We start from the raw sequence: 22,312 nt of genomic DNA, 5'->3' as shown, positions 1-22,312 counted from the left end.
TGAGGAAAGGTTGGACAAGTTGGGCCTGAATACACTGGAGTTTAGAAGAATGAGAGGTGATCTTATTGAAACGTATAAGATCCTGAGAGGACTAGAAGGGGTAGATGCTGAGGGGATGTTTCCCCTTGTGGGAGAGACTAGAACAAGGGGCCACTGTTAAAAATAAGGGGTCTCCTATTTAAGACGGAAATTAGGAGAATTTTTTTCTCTCAGAGAGTTGCGCGTCTGTGGAACTCCCTTCCCCAAAGAGCGGTGGAGGAACAGTCATTGAATATTTTTAAAGCTGACTTAGATAGATTCCTGATTAACAAGGGAGTCAAAGGTTATAGTAGGTAGACGGGAAAGTAGGGTTGAGGTCACAATCAGATCAGCCATGAACTTATCAAATGGCTGAGCAGGCTCGAGGGGCCGAATGGCCTTCTCCTGCTTTTAGTTCGTATGTTCATTTGTAAACAGAAAGGGAGAGGGGGAGGTGTGATATAAACAGAAAGGAAGAGGTGTGATATAAACAGAAAGGGAGAGGTGTAATATAAACAGAGAGAGGGAGAGGTGTGATATAAACAGAGAGAGGGAGAGGTGTGATATAAAGAGAGAGGGAGAGGTGTGATATAAACAGTGAGAGGGAGAGGTGTGATATAAAGAGAGAGAGGTGTGATATAAAGAGAGAGAGGGAGAGGTGTGATATAAAGAGAGAGAGGGAGAGGTGTGATATAAAGAGAGAGGTGTGATATAAACAGTGAGAGGGAGAGGTGTGATATAAACAGAGTGAGGGAGAGCTGTGATATAAAGAGAGAGAGGGAGAGGTGAGATATAAAGAGAGAGAGAGAGGTGTGATATAAACAGAGAGGGGGAGAGGTGTGATATAAACAGAGTGAGGGAGAGGTGTGATATAAACAGAGAGAGGGATAATTGTGATATAAACAGAGAGAGGGAGATGTGTGATATAATTAGAGTGAGGGAGAGGTGTGATATAAACAGAGTGAGGGAGAGGTGTAATATCAACAGAAAGGGAGAGGTGTGATATAAACAGAGAGAGGGGGAGGTGTGATATAAACAGAGGGAGGGAGAGGTGTGATATAAACAGAGAGAGGGAGAGGTGTGATATAAACAGAGAGAGGGAGAGGTGTGATATAAACAGAGAGAGGGATAATTGTGATATAAACAGAGAGAGGGAGATGTGTGATATAATTAGAGTGAGGGAGAGGTGTGATATAAACAGAGTGAGGGAGAGGTGTAATATCAACAGAAAGGGAGAGGTGTGATATAAACAGAGAGAGGGGGAGGTGTGATATAAACAGAGGGAGGGGGAGGTGTGATATAAACAGAGGGAGGGGGAGGTGTGATATAAACAGAGAGAGAGGGAGGTGTGATATAAACAGAGGGAGGGGGAGGTGTGATATAAACAGAGGGAGGGGGAGGTGTGATATAAACAGAGGGAGGGGGAGGTGTGATATAAACAGTGAGAGAGGGAGGTGTGATATAAACAGTGAGAGAGGGAGGTGTGATATAAACAGAAAGGGAGAGGTGTGATATAAACAGAGAGGAGAGGTGTGATATAAACAGAGGGAGAGAGAGGTGTGATATAAACAGTGAGGGAGAGGTGTGATATAAACAGTGAGAGGGGGTGGTGTGATATAAACAGAAAGGGAGAGGTGTGTTATAAACAGATAGAGGGAGAGGTGTGACATAAACAGTGAGGGAGAGGTGTGATATAAACAGAGGGAGGGAGAGGTGTGATATAAACAGTGAGGGAGAGGTGTGATATAAACAGATAGAGGGAGAGGTGTGACATAAACAGTGAAGGAGAGGTGTGATATAAACAGATAGAGGGAGAGGTGTGATATAAACAGAGGGAGGGAGAAATGTGATATAAACAGAAAGAGAGGGAGAAATGTGATATAAAGTGAGGGGGAGAGGTACGATATAAACTGAGAGAGGGAGAGATGCGATATAAAGTGAGGGGGAGAGATGCGATATAAAGTGAGGGGGAGAGGTGTGATAGAAACAGAGGGAAGGAGGGAGAGGTGTGATATAAACAGAGAGAGAGGGAGAGATGCGATATAAAGTGAGGGGGAGAGGTGTGATAGAAACAGAGGGAAGGAGGGAGAGGTGTGATATAAACAGAGAGAGAGGGAGAGATGCGATATAAAGTGAGGGGGAGAGGTCTGATATAAACAGAGGGAAGGAGGGAGAGGTGTGATATAAACAGAGAGAGAGGGAGAGATGCGATATAAAGTGAGGGGGAGAGGTGTGATAGAAACACACGGAGCAGGAGAGCTGTGATATAAACAGGGAGGTGGATGTAACCCTCAATGAGAGTGACGGGAAGTGTTTCATCCATTGGAATTGAATCTATTGGGAATGAATTAAAAGAGACTGTATTAAACTTAAATAAGGGCAATTATAAAGGAATGAGGATAGAATTGGCTAAAGTGGACTGGGTAAACAGATTAGATGGTGTGATGGTGGATATCCAGTGGCAAACATTTAAAAAGATATTTTAAGACTCGCAACAAAAATATATCGCTCCACAAAAAGGCTGAACCAACCATGGCTAACTAAGGAAGTAAAGGATGGTATCAGGTTAAAAGAAAAAGCATACAATCATGGTAAGACTGAAGATTGGGAAAACTTTAAAAACCAGCGACGGATGACTAAAAGAATAATAAAGAGGGAGAAAATAAATTATGAGAGTAAACTAGCAAGAAATATAAAAACTGACAGTAAAAGCTTCTACAAGTATATAAAAAGGCAGAGGGTAGCTAAAGTAAACATTGGTCCCTTCGAGGATGAGACTGGGGAAATAATAATGGAAAACAAGGAAAAATATTTGTCTTCACAGTAGAAGACACTAATAACATACCAATAATAGTAGAAAATCAAGGGGCAAAGGGGAGAGAGGAACTAAAAACAATCATTATCACTAGAGAAAAAGTACTAGGTAAACTAATGGGTCTAAAAGCTGACAAGTCCCCTGGACCTGATGGCTTGCATCCGAGGGTCTTAAAGGAAGTGGCTACAGAGATAGTGGATGCATTGGTTGTAAATCTTCCCTAATTCACTAGATTCTGGAAAGGTCCCAGCGGATTGGAAAACCGCAAACGTAACACCCCTATTCAAGAAGGGAATGAGACAGAAAGCAGGTAACTGTAGACCAGTTAGCCTAACATCTAGCATTGGGAAAATGCTAGAATCCATTATTAAGGAAGTAGTAGCAGGACGTTTGGAGGCTAATAATACAATCAAGGAGAGTCAACATGGTTTTATGAAGGGGAAATCGTGTCTGATAAATTTATTAGAGTTCTTTGAGGAAGTAACGGGCAGGGTGGATAAAGGGGAACCAATGGATGCAGTATATTTGGATTTCCAAAAGGCATTCAATAAGGTGCCACATAAAAGATTACTGCACAAGATAAGAGCTCATGGTGTTGGGGGTAATATATTGGCATGGATAGAGGATTGGCTAACTAACAGAAAACAAAGAGTTGGGAGAAAAGGGTCATTTACAAAATGGCAATCTGTAACGAGTGGGGTGCCGCAGGGATCAGTGCTGGGGCCTCAACTATTTACAATATATATCAATGACTTGATGAAGGAACAGAGTGTCTTGTAGCCAAATTTGCTGATGATACAAAGATAGGTGGAAAAGCAAGTTGCGATGAGGACACAAAGTGTCTGCAAAGGGATTTGGCAGGTTAAGCAAATGGGCAAACATTTGGCAGATGGAATATAATGTGGGAAAATGTGAAGTCATCCACTTTGGGAGGAAAAATAAAAAAGCAAAATATTATTTGAATGGAGAAATACTACAAAATGCTGTGGTACAGAGGGATCTGGGTGTCCTCGTACATGAAACACAAAAAGTCAACAGGTAATCCGAAAGGCAAACGGAATATTGGCCTTTATTTCTAAGGGGATGGAGTATAAAAGCAGGGAAGTCATGCTACAACTGTACAGTGTACAGGTGAGACCACACCTGGAGTACTGCATACAGTTCTAGTGCCCTTATTTAGGGAAGGACACACTTGCATTGGAGGCAGTTCAGAGAAGGTTCACTAGGTTGATTCCAGGTATGGAAAGGTTATCTTATGAGGAAAGATTGAACAGGTTGGGTCTATACTCTTTGGAGTTTAGAAGAATGAGAGGAGATCTTATTGAAACATTCAAGATTCTGAGGGGGCTCAATAGGGTAGATGCTGAGAGGATGTTACCCCTCATGGGGGAATCTAAATCTAGGGGGCATAGTCTCAGAATAAGGGGTCGCCCGTTTAAGACGGAAACGAGGAGGAATTTCTTCTCCCAGAGGGTCGTGAATCTTTGGAATTTTTTACCCCAAAAAGCTGTGGAGGCTGAGTCAATGAATACATTCAAGGCTGAGTTAGACAAATTTTTGATCAATGTAAAGAATCTTACAACACCAGGTTATAGTCCAAAAATTTTATCTGAAAATCACAAGCTTTCGGAGGCTTTCTCCTTCGTCAGGTGATCAGTGAGGGAGTCAAAGGATATGGGGAAAGGGCAGGAAAGTAGAGTTGAGGTAAAAATCAGATCAGTCATGATCTCATTAAATGGCGGAGCAGGCTCGAGGGGCCGAATGGCCTACTCCTGCTCCTATCTCTTATGGTCTTATGTTCTTATGGTCTTATAGGTTCGGCCCATGAGGATTTATGTAACGAGAATGAATAGTTTAGAAAGTTGGGGACTGGGTGTCATGGTGAATCAGCATGCAGTCCTTTTATTTCTGAAGGCTGAGTTGAATGCAGCTCTGATGTATTGCAATCCTCTTTCTGCTGACTTAAAAGGGCCAATGCGAAATGAGTCTGGATCAGCTTTAATCCAGACCTAGAAGACAAACCTACCCATAATTCAGTACATACTAAGATTCCTGGGAGCATGTGTGTTTGAAGAGGGCATCCATGGGAGTGTGTATATATTAACAAGGGGTCCCTGGAGTGTGTTACTATTAAGTGTGTCTCTGGGTATGTGTCAATATTGGCAGGCTGTTTCCAGTGGGGTGCCGCAGGGCTCGGTACTAGGTCCTTTGCTTTTTGTGGTATACATTAACAATTTGGACTTAAACACAGGGGGCATGATTAAGAAATTTGCGGATGACACAAAGATAGGCCGTGTGGTTGATAGTGAGGAGGAAAGCTGTAGACTGCAGGAAGATATCAATGGACTGGTCAGATGGGCAGAAAAGTGGCAAATGGAGTTCAATCCGGAGAAGTGTGAGGTAATGCATTTGGGGAGAGCAAACAAGGCAAGGGAAAACACAATAAATGGGAGGATACTGAGAGGTGTAGAGGAAGTGAGAGACTTTGGAGTGCATGTCCACAGATCCCTGAAGGTAGCAAGACAGGTAGATAAGGTGGTTAAGAAGGCATATAGAATGCTTTCCTTTATTAGCCAAAGCACAAAATATAAAAGCAGGGATGTTATGCTGGAACTGTATAAAATACTAGTTAGGCCAGAGTTTGAGTACTGCGTACAGTTCTGGTCACCACATTACAGGATATAATTGCACTAGAGAGGGTGCAGAGGAGATTCACGAGGATGTTGCCAGGACTGGAGAATTTTAGCTATGATGACAGATTAGATAGGCTGGGATTGTTTTCCTTGGAACAGAGGTGGCTGAGGGGTGATTTGATTGAGATGTACAAAATTATGAGGAGCCTAGATAGAGTGGATAGGAAGGACCCATTTCCCTTAGCGGAGGGGTCAATAACCAGGGGCCATAGATTTAAAGTGATTGGTAGAAGGATTAGAGCGGAAATGAGGAAAAATGTTTTCACCCAAAGGATGGTGGGGGTCTGGAACTCACTGCCTGAGAGGGTGGCAGAGGCAGAAACCCTCAACTCATTTAAAAAATACCTGGCTGTGCACCTGAAGAGCCGTGACCTGAAGGGCTACGGACCAAATGCGGGAAAGTGGGATTAGGCTGGATGGCTCGTTTCTCAGCCGGTGCAGACATGATGGGCCAAATGGCCTCCTTCTGTGACGTAAATTTTCTATGATTCTATGATTCAATATTAACAAGGGGTCCGAGGGTGTTTGAACATCAACCACTACAACTTTCATTTATATAGCGTCTTTAATGTAGTAAAACGTCCCAAGGCACTTCAAATGAGCGTTATCAAACAAAATATGACACCAAGCCGCATAAGGAGATATTAGGACAGGTAACCAAAAGCTTGTTCAAAGAGGTAGGTTTTAACGAGCATCTTAAAGGAGGAGAGAAGGGTAGAGAGGCGGAGAGGTTTAGAAAGGGAATTCCAGAGCTTACGGCCTAGGCAGCTGAAGGAATGGTCGTCAATGGTGAAGCGATTAAAATCGGGAATGTGCTAAGAGGCCAGAATTGGAGGAGCGCAGAGATCTCAGATGGTTGTAGGGCTGGAGGAGGTTACAGTGAGAGGGAGGGGCGAGGCCATGGAGGGATTTGAAAATAAGTATGAGAATTTTAGTATCGAGGCATTGGTGGACCGGGAGCCGACGTAGGTCAGTGAGCATAGGGGTGATGGGTGAACAGGACTTGGTGCAAAAACATTAACAGAGGGTCCCTGGGAGTTACTTAATATGAACAGAAGGTCCTTGGGAGTGTGTTAATATTAAGAGAGGGTGCCTGGGACTGTGTTAATATTAACAGAGGGTTCCTGGGACTGTGTTGATATTAACAGAGGGTGCCTGGAAGTGTGTTGATATTAACAGAGGGTGCCTGGGACTGTGTTGATATTAACAGAGGACGCCTGGGATTGTGTTGATATTAACAGAGGGTGCCTGGGATTGTGTTGATATTAAGAGAGGGTGCCTGGGACTGTGTTGATATTAACAGAGGGTGCCTGGGATTGTGTTGATATTAACAGAGGGTTCCTGGGACTGTGTTGATATTAACAGAGGGTGCCTGGGACTGTGTTGATATTAACAGAGGGTGCCTGGGACTGTGTTGATATTAACAGAGGGTGCCTGGGACTGTGTTGATATTAACAGAGGGTGCCTGGGACTGTGTTGATATTAACAGAGGGTGCCTGGGACTGTGTTGATATTAACAGAGGGTGCCTGGGACTGTGTTGATATTAACAGAGGGTACCTGGGACTGTGTTGATATTAACAGAGGGTGCCTGGGACTGTGTTGATATTAACAGAGGGTTCCTGGGACTGTGTTGATATTAACAGAGGGTTCCTGGGACTGTGTTGATATTAACAGAGGGTGCCTGGGACTGTGTTGATATTAACAGAGGGTGCCTGGGACTGTGTTGATATTAAGAGAGGGTGCCTGGGAATGTGTTGATATTAACAGAGGGTTCCTGGGAGTGTGTTGATATTAACAGAGGGTGCCTGGGACTGTGTTGATATTAACAGAAGGTTCCTGGGACTGTGTTGATATTAACAGAGGGTGCCTGGTATTGTGTTGATATTAACAGAGGGTGCCTGGGATTGTGTTGATATTAACAGAGGGTGCCTGGGACTGTGTTGATATTAACAGAGGGTTCCAGGGAGTGTGTTGATATTAACAGAGGGTTCCTGGGAGTGTGTTGATATTAACAGAGGGTTCCAGGGAGTGTGTTGATATTAACAGAGGGTGCCTGGTACTGTGTTGATATGAACAGAGGGTGCCTGGGACTGTGTTGATATTAACAGAGGGTGCCTGGGATTGTGTTGATATTAACAGAGGGTGCCTGGGATTGTGTTGATATTAACAGAGGGTTCCTGGGACTGTGTTGATATTAACAGAGGGTGCCTGGGACTGTGTTGATATTAACAGAGGGTGCCTGGGATTGTGTTGATATTAACAGAGGGTTCCTGGGAGTGTGCTAATTACATTACATAGAATTACATGGAATGTACAGCACAGAATCAGGCCATTCAGCCCAACAGCTCTATGTTTATGCTCCACATAAGCCTCCTCCCACCCCATTTCATCCAAGCCAATCAGCATAACCTTCCGTCCCTTTCATGCAACTATGCTATTTGCCTCAATTACTCCTTGTTAGCAAGTTCCACATTTTAACTATTCTGTCGGTGAACAAGTTTCTCCTGAATTCTCTATTGGATTTATTAGTGACTATCTTAACAAGGGGTTCCTAGGAGTGTCTTAACATTAAGAGAGCATCGCTGGGAGTCTGTTAATAATAACAAAAGTCCACAGGAGTGTGTCAGTATTGATAGGGGGGGCTGGGAGTGTGTTACTATTTACAAAGGGTTTCTGGGAGCGTGATAATATTAACAACGTGTTTCTGGGAGTGTGAAAATATTAACAGGATGTTTCTGGGAGTGCGAAAATATGAACAGGATGTTTCTGGGAGTGCGATAATATGAACAGGATGTTTCAGAGAGTGTGATAATATTCACAGGATGTTTCTGGGAGTGTGATAATATTAACAGGGTGTTTCTGGGAGTGTGATAATATTAACAGGGTGTTTCTGGGAGTGTGATAATATTAACAGGGTGTTTCTGGGAGTGTGATAATATTAACTGGATGTTTCTGGGAGTGTGATAATATTAACCGGGTGTTTCTGGGAGTGTGATAATAGTCACAGGATGTTTCAGGGAGAGTGATAATATTCACAGGGTGTTTCTGGGAGAGTGATAATATTAACTGGATATTTCTGGGAGTGTGTTAATATTAACCGGGTGTTTCTGGGAGTGTGATAATAGTCACAGGATGTTTCAGGGAGTGTGATAATATTAACAGGATGTTTCTGGGAGTGTGATAATATTAACAGGGTGTTTCTAGGAGTGTGAGAATATTCACAGGATGTTTCTGGGATTGTGATAATATTAACAGGATGTTTTTAGGAGCGTGAGAATATTCACAGGATAATTCTGGGGGGTTGATAATATGTACAGAATGTTTCTGGCAGTGTGATAATATTTATAGGATGTTTCTGGGAGTGTGATAATATTCGCAGGATGTTTCTGGGAGTGTGATAATATTCACAGGATGTTTCTGGGAGTGTGACAATATTAATATGATGTTTCTGGGAGTGTGATAATATTCGCAGGATGTTTCTGGGAGTGTGATAATATTAATATGATGTTTCTGGGAGTGTGATAATAGTCAGAGCATGTTTCTGGGAGTGTGAGAATGTTGACAGGATGTTTCTGGGAGTGTGATAATATGTACAGGATGTTTCTGGCAGTGTCATAATCGTCACAGGATGTTTCTGGGAGTGTGATAATATTCACAGGATGTTTCTGGGAGTGTGATAATATTAACAGGGTGTTTCTGGGAGTGTGATAATATTAACAGGGTGTTTCTGGGAGTGTGATAATATTAACAGGGTGTTTCTGGGAGTGTGATAATATTAAAAGGTGTTTCTGGCAGTGTGAAAATATCAACAGGGTGTTTCAGGGAGTGTGATAATATCAACAGGATGTTTCAGGGAGTGTGATAATATTAACAGAGTGTTTCAGGGAGTGTGATAATATTAACAGGATGTTTCAGGGAGTGTGATAATATTAACAGGGTGTTTCTGGGAGTGTGATAATATTAACAGGGTGTTTCTGGGAGTGTGATAATATTAAAAGGTGTTTCTGGCAGTGTGATAATATCAACAGGGTGTTTCTGGGATTGTGATAATATTAACAGGGTGTTTCTGGGAGTGTGATAATATTAAAAGGTGTTTCTGGGAGTGTGATAATATTAACAGGATGTTTCTGGGAGTGTGATAATATTAACAGGATGTTTCAGGGAGTGTGATAATATTAAAAGGTGTTTCTGGGAGTGTGATAATATTAACAGGGTGTTTCTGGGAGTGTGATAATATTAAAAGGTGTTTCTGGGAGTGTGATAATATTAACAGGATGTTTCAGGGAGTGTGACAATATTTACAGGCTGTTTCTGGGAGTGTGACAATATTTACAGGATGTTTCTGGGAGTGTGATATTTACAGGATATTTCTGGGAGTGTGATAATATTAACAGGGTCTTTCTGGGTGTGTGATAATATTGATAGGATGCTAAAGGGAGTGTGATAATAATCACAGGGTGTTTCTGGAAATGGGATAATATTAACATGATGTTTCTGGGGGTCTAAAATATTAACAGGGTGTTTATGGGAGTGTGATAATATTAACAGGATGTTTCTAGGAGTGTGATAATATTAACAGGATGTTTCTGGCAGTGTGATAATATTAACAGGATGTTTCTGGCAGTGTGATAATATTAACAGGATGTTTCTGGGAGTGTGATAATATTAACAGGATGTAACTGGGAGTGTGATAATATTAACAGGATGTTTCTGGGAGTGTGATAATATTAACAGGATGTAACTGGGAGTGTGATAATATTAACAGGGTGTTTCTGGGAGTGTGATAATATTAACAGGATGTAACTGGGAGTGTGATAATATTAACAGGGTGTTTCTGGGAGTGTGATAATATTAACAGGATGTTTCTGGGAGTGTGATAATATTAACAGGATGTAACTGGGAGTGTGATAATATTAACAGGGTGTTTCTGGGAGTGTGATAATATTAACAGGATGTAACTGGGAGTGTGATAATATTAACAGGATGTTTCTGGGAGTGTGATAATATTAACAGGATGTTTCTGGGAGTGTGATAATATTAACAGGGTGTTTCTGGGAGTGTGATAATATTAACAGGATGTTCCTGGGAGTGTGATAATATTAACAGGATGTAACTGGGAGTGTGATAATATTAACAGGGTGTTTCTGGGAGTGTGATAATATTAACAGGATGTAACTGGGAGTGTGATAATATTAACAGGGTGTTTCTGGGAGTGTGATAATATTAACAGGGTGTTTCTGGGAGTGTGATAATATTAACAGGATGTTCCTGGGAGTGTGATAATATTCATGTGATGTTCCTGGGAGTGTGATAATATTAACAGGATGTTTCTGGGGGTCTGAAAATATTAACAGGGTGTTTATGGGAGTGTGATAATATTGATAGGATATTAAAGCGAGTGTGATAATATTCATAGGGTGTTTCTGGAAATGTGATAATATTAACAGGATGGGCTTCATTTTAAAACCCGCTATCGGGTGCGTTCCTCGAGGGGTGGGCTCCAAAAATCGGGGAATCCCGGAGTGGGTCCGGAGCCCGGCTCCAACCCGCCCACTTCTGGATTCCCCACAGACACGCCAACGTGCGGGCGCAGCCCCCGCATGTGGGACTCCCGCAGGCAATTAAAGCCGGCGGAGTGCCACTTGACAGTATTTACTTAGCTATTTCAGGTCATTAACTGACCTGATTAAGGGAATAGGTCAGGAGGGGTGGGATTTTACAGACAACTGGGACTGTTTCCCATACTGGGGGAAACACTCCCAGTTGAAATGGACGTGTGTCCCAGTTGAAATGGACGTGTTGCAGACGTCAGCCTGTGGCAGCTGCAAAGGTCCATTTGATAGGTGGGGTGGGGGAGACCCTCACACATTGCAGGGGGCCACTCTGTCACTTGGGACAAAGTTTGGCCTCCACCACCCTCGTCCTGACAAGAAAATTCACCAACTTGCACACTTACCCCGGGGTCCAGAGACATGTACCTACCTTGCGGACCCCCTCAGATGTACATCTTCCGGATGGGGGCCGCCGTAGCTGCAGTCATGACCTCCTCAGAGGGCGAACAGCATCACCAGCCTCACCAGCCTCATCGCCCACGCCGTCCAACTCTGACACGTGGAGCTCCACAACACAGTGCTGTGACACATTCAACTGTACAGCAGGAGGGAGGGCAACCGCAGAGAGAGATGCGTCGCAGAGGGCACTACCCTTGCCACAGGGTCCACAGACTGAGGCTTTGCTTCCTGGACCTCTCTGAGCAGCAGTGCGCACGGAGGCTCACAGTCACTCGACATGTAGTCGTGGACATCTGCAGCCTCCTTCATGCCGAGCTGCTCCCGGTTGGCCCGAGCACCATCTTCTTACCTGTCGCTGTCAAAGTCACCACTGCCCTCAACAACTTCTCCTCCTCACCTTGCAGGGTGCCACCGGGGACATCGCCGACGTCTCTCAGTCGTCTGCACAAAAGAGCCCTGCAAATACACCTACACCCACTCTGCAGTGACACAATGGGTGTCATCAGTTGTGGGTCTTCATTGTGATCCTCAGGAAAGGGCATTATTGGACAAACCAGACAAGATATGCAAAGACGTGGCAGTAGTGGTGCCAATATAATATGTAATGTGAGTTGGTCAGAAATTAAATAGAAGCAAAAACTATGACAAACCCTCAAACACCCTTGTGCATCCCCTTCATGCTCACGACACATTTGCCTTACGCTGTCTACTGCACATATGTGATGCATGCCCTGTAGCTGCAGCACAGGTAGTGGCAGGTTGAGTGAGGCTGACTGTGAAAGAGATGCACGAGAGGGTGAGTATGAGATAGAGCCATGAGACTGTATGAGGATTGGGTTGAGTGGTAGTGGCGGGATGAGTACTGGCGAGGTGAGTAAGTGCAGGTAAGATGAGGATGAGGTTTCAGTGGGTGTGAGGGGTGATGTGACAGAGTAGTGTTGGCAGTGCAGAAGGAGATGTGGGGTGGGGGCGGTGATGTGGCAGACGGAGTGTAGGGGAATGAGTAAGTGTACTCACTTTGGCTGACCTACTTAGGTCATTGCAGCGCCTCCTGCACTGTATGCAGGTGGGCGATATGTTGGTGGTGCAGGTGACCTCCTCTGCCACCTCGAGCCAGGCCTTCCTGGTGGCAGAGGCAGGCCGCTTCCTCCCGCCCGACGGGGGGGAAGATCTCTGTCCTCCCCCTCCTCCACACCCCATCTAATGATACCTGGAGTGAGGCATCATTAAACTGGGAGCAGCCTTCCCCCTGGGCTGCTCCATGCTGTAATTTTTGCTATTTGTTGCAGCATCTGTCAGTGGAGGACTGCCCCTTTAAATAGAGCTCCTCCAGCTGACAGACCTTACTGCGCATGCGCAGCCTGCCCGACGCGCAGCTCAGCAGTGGGGAACCCGGAAGACCAGGTAAGTGGATCCAATTAGGCTGCAATCGCGCGGGGGGCAGACTGATTTCACCGGGCGCGTTACCCACGTGCCCAATAGCCCCCCCGCCTCGAATCCGCAGCCCTGGTAACATCGAGCCCGACGTTTCTGGGAGTGTGATAACATTAACAGGATGTTTCTGGGAGTGTGATAACATTAACAGGATGTTTCTGGGAGTGTGATAACATTAACAGGATGTTTCTGGGAGTGTGATAACATTAACAAGATGTTTCTGGGAGTGTGATAACATTGACAGGATGTTTCTGGGAGTGTGATAACATTAACAGGATGTTTCTGGGAGTGTGATAACATTAACAAGATGTTTCTGGGAGTGTGATAACATTAACAGGATATTTCTGGGAGTGTGATAACATTAACAGGATGTTTCTGGGAGTGTGATAACATTAACAAGATGTTTCTGGGAGTGTGATAACATTGACAGGATGTTTCTGGGAGTGTGATAACATTAACAAGATGTTTCTGGGAGTGTGATAACATTAACAGGATGTTTCTGGGAGTGTGATAACATTAACAAGATGTTTCTGGGAGTGTGATAACATTAACAAGATGTTTCTGGGAGTGTGATAACATTGACAGGATGTTTCTGGGAGTGTGATAACATTAACAAGATGTTTCTGGGAGTGTGATAACATTAACAGGATGTTTCTGGGGGTCTGAAAATATTAACAGGGTGTTTATGGGAGTGTGATAATATTAACAGAATGTTTCTGGGAGTGTGATAATAGTAACATGATGTTTCCGGGAGTGTGATAATATTAACAGTATGTTTCTGGGAGTGTGCTAATATTCACAGGGTGTTTCTGGGAGTGTGATAATATTGATAAGATGTTAATGGGAGTGTGATAATATTAACAGGGTGTTTCTGGGAGTGTGATATTATTCACAGGATGTTTTGGAGATTGTGATAATATTCACAGGATGTTTCTGGGAGTGTGATATTATTCACAGGATGTTTCGGAGATTGTGATAATATTCACAGGATGTTTCTGGGAGTGTGATAATATTCACAGGATGTTTCTGGGAGTGAGAAAATATTCACAGGATGTTCCTGGGAGTGTGATAATAGTCACATGATGTTTCTGGGAGTGTGATATTATTCACAGGATGTTTCTGGGAGTGTGATAATATTAACAGGATGTTTCTGGGAGTGTGATAATATTAAAAGGTGTTTCTGGGAGTGTGATAATATTAACAGGATGTTTCTGGGAGTGTGATAATATTCACGGTGTGTTTCTGGGAGTGTGATAATATTCACAGGATGTTTCTGGGAGTGTGATAATATTCACAGGATGTTTCTGGGAGTGTGATAATATTCACTGTTTGTTTCTGGGATTGTGATCATATTAACCGGGTGTTTCTGGGAGTGTGATAATATTCACAGTGTGTTTCTGGGATTGTGATCATATTAACAGGATGTTTCTGGGAGTGTGATAATATTCACAGTGTGTTTCTGGGATTGTGATCATATTAACCGGGTGTTTCTGGGAGTGTGATAATATTGATAGGATGTTAATGGTACTGTGATAATATTAACAGGATGTTTCTGGGAGTGAGAAAATATTAACAGGATGTTTCTGGGAGTGTGATAACATTAACAAGATGTTTCTGGGAGTGTGATAACATTGACAGGATGTTTCTGGGAGTGTGATAACATTAACAAGATGTTTCTGGGAGTGTGATAACATTAACAGGATGTTTCTGGGAGTGTGATAACATTAACAGGATGTTTCTGGGAGTGTGATAACATTAACAAGATGTTTCTGGGAGTGTGATAACATTGACAGGATGTTTCTGGGACTGTGATAACATTAACAAGATGTTTCTGGGAGTGTGATAACATTAACAGGATGTTTCTGGGAGTGTGATAACATTAACAAGATGTTTCTGGGAGTGTGATAACATTAACAAGATGTTTCTGGGAGTGTGATAACATTGACAGGATGTTTCTGGGAGTGTGATAACATTAACAAGATGTTTCTGGGAGTGTGATAACATTAACAGGATGTTTCTGGGGGTCTGAAAATATTAACAGGGTGTTTATGGGAGTGTGATAATATTAACAGAATGTTTCTGGGAGTGTGATAGCATTGACAGGATGTTTCTGGGAGTGTGATAACATTAACAAGATGTTTCTGGGAGTGTGATAACATTAACAGGATGTTTCTGGGAGTGTGATAACATTAACAAGATGTTTCTGGGAGTGTGATAACATTAACAAGATGTTTCTGGGAGTGTGATAACATTGACAGGATGTTTCTGGGAGTGTGATAACATTAACAAGATGTTTCTGGGAGTGTGATAACATTAACAGGATGTTTCTGGGGGTCTGAAAATATTAACAGGGTGTTTATGGGAGTGTGATAATATTAACAGAATGTTTCTGGGAGTGTGATAATAGTAACATGATGTTTCCAGGAGTGTGATAATATTAACAGTATGTTTCTGGGAGTGTGCTAATATTCACAGGGTGTTTCTGGGAGTGTGATAATATTGATAAGATGTTAATGGGAGTGTGATAATATTAACAGGGTGTTTCTGGGAGTGTGATATTATTCACAGGATGTTTCGGAGATTGTGATAATATTCACAGGATGTTTCTGGGAGTGTGATATTATTCACAGGATGTTTCGGAGATTGTGATAATATTCACAGGATGTTTCTGGGAGTGTGATAATATTCACAGGATGTTTCTGGGAGTGAGAAAATATTCACAGGATGTTCCTGGGAGTGTGATAATAGTCACATGATGTTTCTGGGAGTTTGATAATATTAACAGGGTGTTTCTGGGAGTGTGATAATATTAACAGGGTGTTTCTGGGAGTGTGATAATATTAACAGGATGTTTCTGGGAGTGTGATAATATTAAAAGGTGTTTCTGGGAGTGTGATAATATTAACAGAGTGTCCGGGAGTGTGATATTATTCACAGGATGTTTCGGAGATTGTGATAATATTCACAGGATGTTTTTCTGGGAGTGTGATATTATTCACAGGATGTTTCTGTGATTGTGATAATATTAACAGGATGTTTCTGGGAGTGTGATAATATTCACGGTGTGTTTCTGGGAGTGTGATAATATTCACAGGATGTTTCTGGGAGTGTGATAATATTCACAGGATGTTTCTGGGAGTGTGATAATATTCACAGTTTGTTTCTGGGATTGTGATCATATTAACCGGGTGTTTCTGGGAGTGTGATAATATTCACAGTGTGTTTCTGGGATTGTGATCATATTAACAGGATGTTTCTGGGAGTGTGATAATATTCACAGTGTGTTTCTGGGATTGTGATCATATTAACCGGGTGTTTCTGGGAGTGTGATAATATTGATAGGATGTTAATGGTACTGTGATAATATTAACAGGATGTTTCTGGGAGTGAGAAAATATTAACAGGATGTTTCTGGGAGTGTGAAAATATTCACAGGATGTTCCTGGGAGTGCGAAAATAGTCACATGATGTTTCTGGGAGTGTGATAATATTAACAGGGTGTTTCTGGGAGTGTGAAAATATTCACAGGATGTTTCTGGGAGTGTGATAATAGTCACATGATGTTTCTGGGAGTGTGAAAATATTCACAGGATGTTCCTGGGAGTGTGATAATATTCACAGAATGTTTCTAGGAGTGCGATGATATTCACAGGATGTTTCTGGGATTGTGATAATATTCACAGGATGTTTCCGGAGCTCAGGTCCCAGATCTGATGTTTCCCAACCTTCAATCAAAATGCAGAAGCTCGGAGGAAATGAGTTACATAGGAACATAAGAAATAGGAGCAGGAATAGGCGATACGATCCCTCGAGCCTGCTCCACCATTCAATAAGATCATGGCTGATCGTCCATCTCAACTCCACTTTCCTGCCCTATCCCCACATCCCTTGATTCCCTTAGTGTCACGACTCTCTGAGTGAAGAAATTTTTATTCATCTCGGTCCTAAATGGCCAACCCCTAGTTCTAGACCCTCCAGCCAGGGGAAACAGCCTCTCAGCGTCTTTGCTGTCAAGCCCTCTAGGAATTTTATACATTTCAATGAGATCACCTCTCATTCTTCTAAACTCCAGAGAATATAGGCCCATTCTACTCAATCTCTCCTCATAGGACAACCCTCTCATCCCAGGAATCAATCAGGTGAACCTTTGTTGCAACCCCTCTAAGGCAAGTATATCCTTTGTTAGGTAAGGAGGCCAAAACTGTACACAGTACTTCAGGTGCGATCTCAACAGAGCCATATATAAATGCAGCAAGACCTCCTTACTCTTACACTCCAACCCCCTTGAAATAAAGGCTAACATACTATTTGTCTTCCTAATTGCTTGCTGTACCTGCATGTTAACTTTCTGTGATTCGTGTACAAGGACACCCAAATCCCCCTGAACACCAACATTTCTTGGGCTCTCATCTTTTATAAAATTTTCTGCTTTTCTATTCTTCCTACCAAAGTGGATAATTTCACATTTCCCCACATAATACTCTATCTGCCACCTTCTCGCCCACTCATTTAACCTGTCTCTATCCCTTTGCAGCCTCTTTATGTCCTCCTCACAGCTTACTTTCCCATCTAGCTTTGTATCGTCAGCAAACTTGGATATATTACACTCAGACCCCTCATCTAAGTCATCGATATATATTGTAAATAGCTGAGGCCCAAGCACCGATCCTTGCGACACCTCACTAGTTACAACCTGCCGACCCAAAAATGACCCTTTTATTCCTACTGAGTTGACTGCAGCTGAATTCACTGACCGTGAGAGAACAGACTTATATAGAATTACATACAATGTCCAGCACAGAAACAGGCCATTCGGCCCAACAGGTCCATGATGGTGTTTATGCTCCACACAAGCCTCCTCCCTCCCTATTTCATCTAACCCTATCAATATATCCTTCTATTCCTTTCTCCCTCATGTGTTTATCTAGCTTCCCCTTGAATGCATCTATGCTAGTTGCCTCAACTACTTCTTGTGGTAGCGAGTTCCACATTCTAACTACCCTCTGGGTAAAGAAGTTTCTCCTGACTTCCCAATTGGACTTATTAGTGACTATCTTATATTTATGACCCCTAGTTCTGGGCTCTCCCGCAAGTGGAACCATCTTCCCTGTGTCTACCCTATCAAACCCTTTCATCATCTTGAAGACCTCTATCAGGTCACCCCTCAGTCTTCTGTTTTCTAGAGAAAAGAGCCCCAGCCTGTTCTATCTTTAGGTATAACCTCTCAGTTCTGGCATCATCCCAGTAAATCTTTTTGCACTTTCTCCAGTGCCTTTATATCCTTTTTATAATATGGAGACCAGAACTGTGCACAGTACTCCAAGTGTGGTCTAACCAAGGTTCCATACAAGTTTAACATAACTTTGCTTCTATCTTTGTCTCCTACATCCAAATGTGATTGGAGGCCGAATTCTGGCCAGTGGATTGATGGAGCCAGCCAGTACTTTTAGCGGGTGGTGATTGTAAAAGCAACAAAGGCTTCCAAGTACAACATTTCAGAGTTTTTAAGAACACACCTGCAGTTTCTCTGTGACATTCAGATCATTACACATCATCTCGAGCATTGCTTCCCACCCAGCTCCAAACCCAGTTTTGCCAATGATTCTGGTCCCTGTAACCTGCTCACTTGAGTCTGGATGTTGCTGCCTCTCACCGCCCAACTGCTGCCTATCCCTCAGTTTGGGAGACAAATAGCAGAAGGAGGTAAGGAAGGGATAAAGAAAAAGAAAATGAGAAGACATTAAGAGAAAGCAAAGTAAAGGAGCAGTGAGAGAGAGAAGTGAAGGAGAGAGAGAAACGTGAAAGAGTGAAGGAAAGAAAAGTGAAGGAGAGAGAAAGAGAGAGAAAGTGACGTGAAGGAGAGACAAGTAGATCAGTAGATCGGCTATGGTAATACCGCTGTTTAAATGTAAGTTGTTTAAGCATTTTTTTCATGTACTTGCCATTGTGTTTGTTCCAGAGGGATGGTGTCACTATACCCACCTCCTTTTCCGCAGCTTTTTGTTTTCAGTTTTTAAGGAGTACACCTTCTTTGCGAAGAAGACAGTGAGCATGAAGAGGAACAGGATCACCACTGCTGAGGAGCCGATCGCTATACACATCACCTGGAACTCTGTGATGATAAACTCACACCGAATTCCTTTGTGCCAGATGTAGTCCTGAGCATTGCATCTGCGGGAAGAACACATTGCAGTGTAAATATCAGATTTGGCCTCTGGTCCTCTGCCTGTTGTTAGACTTGGCAACACTTGTGTGTTTGGTGGGAAAAGGCACGAGCACATTATGGAGGTAGGTCTCTCCTAGAATTCATAGTGGTAACGAAAGCCCTCTATTTCAGCTATAGGCCATATACTTTTAATAGTGGGCTTGCAGTAGAACAATGAATGCTGGGATAGCCATGCTACGTGGCTTTCTCTTTCTTTTTTTATTCTCCAGCAACAAAAGATGCCCCTAAAGACTGAGACTGGAAAAATAGATACAAAGAGGGGCAGAGAAAAGGAAGATGAGAGAGCAAAATACAGTAAATGCAATCTTGCTTGTCCCTGAGGCCCATCCAACAGACGCAGTTTTGATACAAAGGCAATGACTCAGGAGTATGGCTCTTGATTAAAAATCTCCAATTTTGACACCTCCCACAGCCAAACAGCCCACTGACATACGCTGTCTAGGCTCACACATGAAGAATGGACAGGGGAAGCTGCTTGTATCTATGGAACTCTATCCTGGCGTTGGTCACCATGACAACACCTGTCATCAGTCATAACCTGAAACTCTAACACTTACTAATTCATTTAAGTGCAATTGATTCCATGGGGATCAGGATCAATAAAGAGTGAGGGATTGGCCCCACATCACTGCTAAAATCAGGTCACTGCCTGTTGCACCAAGCCACGGATCGTTATGTCAAAATGGCTCCCATCAACAATGTGCACTGACCCATTAGAGTCAACTGAAACACAAAGGAATACTTTCCTCTAGACACGCATGCTCAAACAATCCATTTGGTTGAAATAAAACCATTCTGCATTATCAGAGGTGCCGTCCTTCAGATGAGACTTTACACCAAGGCCCCGTCTGCCTGTTCAGGTGGACGTAAAAGATCCCATGACACTATTCGAAGGAAAGTGGGGGAGTGCTCCTGGTGAGCTGGCCAACATTTATCCCTCAACCAACATCACCAAAAGCAGATGATCTCACTGCTGTTTGTGGGATATTGTGCACAAATTGGCTGCTGCGTTTCCCTATATTACAACAGTGACTACTTCAAAAGTTCATTGGCTAGGAAGCGCTTTGGGACATCCTGAGGCCGCGAAAGAAGCTGTATAAATGCAAGTTCTTTATCTCGTTAGCGATCAGATGGTCTCTCGTCACCTCCAGTAATGGAAGACACCAGCCGCCATATTGTTCGTACATCATAATTGTACCATGCGGAATCTGTACACCCCCATATGCCAGAGACAGATTCGGCTTTTAAGGTAGATGTGTGCAATTTATTAACTTAATTCCCCCCACATTGCTACTTTATTCCCTCCTTCCTTGATGTCCCTGACCCTTGCTGGGGTTTAGTTCCACAGGAACGAGCAGCGTGAGGGGCCATTCTTCATCTGTGACCCCAGCCGATCTGATGCAGGAACCCTGGTAGGTTTTTCCCCTCCCTAACCAACTGTGTCCCAAATGCTGTCCTAGCTGCATTCAGCAAAAGGCTGGGCATCAGAACTAGGACCATCCCAGTCTGTATGGGCTCAAGGAGCATTATGAGAGTACTGTCACCACTAGGACTGCAGCGGTTCAAGAAGAAGGCCCGCCACCACCACCTCAGGGCAACTAGGGATGCACAATATATGCTAGTCTTGCCAGTGACGCCCACATCCTAAGAATAACTTTAACAAAGGAATGGGTACAGATGTTAAGACCCCCTCCAATGCCTTCACTGGGAGATTCAGACATGGGCCCAGCCCCCTTGCACTGCAAATGCAAGGCTGCCTGAAGATTGTCTCTCTGGGACAACAGGTACCCTGAAACGAGAATCACCTCAGATCTCTAAGCCTTCAGGGGAACCGTCGCAGCCCCACCATGTTCGACTTCATGCCACTCGGGGAGGACTTTATAGGAGTAGTAGATTAGAAACTAAAGTAAGTAAGTTAGCTGGCACAAAGGGTGGTTATGGTGTTAAAAAGTAATTATAGAACGGGAGAACATATTTTGTTGGTACTTCTTGTTGTTGTTTCACATAAAGATAGCTTCATTTCAGAGGCTTCAGTGTGTTGCCATAGAGGGAGTGCAGCGAAGGTTCACCAGACTGATTCCTGGAATGGCAGGACTGTCGTATGAGGAGAGATTGGATCGACTCGGCCTGTATTCACTTGAGTTTAGAAGAATGAGAGGGGATCTCATTGAAACATATAAAATTCTAACAGGGCTAGACAGACTGGATGCAGGGAGGATGTTTCCCCTGGCTGGGATGTCCAGAACGAGGGGTCACAGTCTGAGGATACGGGGTAGCACATATAGGACTGAGATGAGGAGAAATTTCTCCACTCAGAGGGTGGTGAACCTGTGGAATTCTCTATCACAGAAGGCTGTGGAGGCCAAGTCACTGAATATATTTAAGAAGGAGCTAGAAACATAGAAAATAGGGGCAGGAGTAGGCCATTCGGCCCTTCGAGCCTGCGCCGCCATTCAAAATGATCATGGCTGATCGTCTAACTCAGTACCCTGTTCCCGCTTTTGCCCCATATCCCTTTAGCATTAAGAAATATATCCATCTCCTTCTTGAATACATCTAATGACTTGGCCTCCACCGCCTTCTGTGGTAGAGAATTCCACAGGTTCACCACCCTCTGAGTGAAGAAATTTCTCCTCATCTCGGTTCTAAATGGCATACCCTGTATCCTGAGACTGTGACCCCTGGTTCGGGACTACCCAGCCATTGGGAACATCCTCCCTGCATCTAGTCTGTCTAATCCTGTTAGAATTTTATATGTTTCGATGAGATCACCTCTCATTCTTCTAAACTCTAGTGAATATAGGCCTAGTCGACCCAATCTCTCCTCATACGTCAGTCCTGCCATCCCAGGAATCAGTCTGGTAAACCTTCATTGCACTCCCTCCATGGCAAGGACATACTTACTCAGATAAGGAGACCAAAACTGCACACAATACTCCAGATGTGGTCTCACCAAAGCCCTGTACAACTGCAGTAAGACATCCCTGCTCCTGTACTCAAATCCTCTTGCAATGAAGGCCAACATACCATTCGCCTTCCTAACTGCTTGCTGCACCTGAATGCTCCCTTTCAGCGACTGGTGTACGAGGACACCCAGGTCTTGTTGCACCTCCC

At 43.5% G+C, this 22,312-nt stretch overlaps 1 protein-coding gene across 1 annotated transcript in view; it reads right to left on the bottom strand.

Moving 5' to 3' along the window:
• Positions 1–22,312, bottom strand: part of LOC137308059 (chondroitin sulfate proteoglycan 5-like) — a 63,715-nt gene that overhangs the window by 29,896 nt on the left and 11,507 nt on the right. Inside the window, exon 3 of the mRNA XM_067976995.1 lies at positions 18,955–19,143. Coding sequence (XP_067833096.1) covers positions 18,955–19,143 — 189 coding nt within the window. The remainder of the gene's footprint in view (positions 1–18,954; positions 19,144–22,312) is intronic.

The sequence above is a fragment of the Heptranchias perlo genome, chromosome 3 (genome assembly GCF_035084215.1).
Source record: "Heptranchias perlo isolate sHepPer1 chromosome 3, sHepPer1.hap1, whole genome shotgun sequence".
Taxonomy (NCBI): Eukaryota; Metazoa; Chordata; class Chondrichthyes; order Hexanchiformes; family Hexanchidae; genus Heptranchias; species Heptranchias perlo.
The sequence above is the reverse complement of the archived record's forward strand: the minus strand, read 5'-3'. Positions and strand labels throughout refer to the sequence as shown.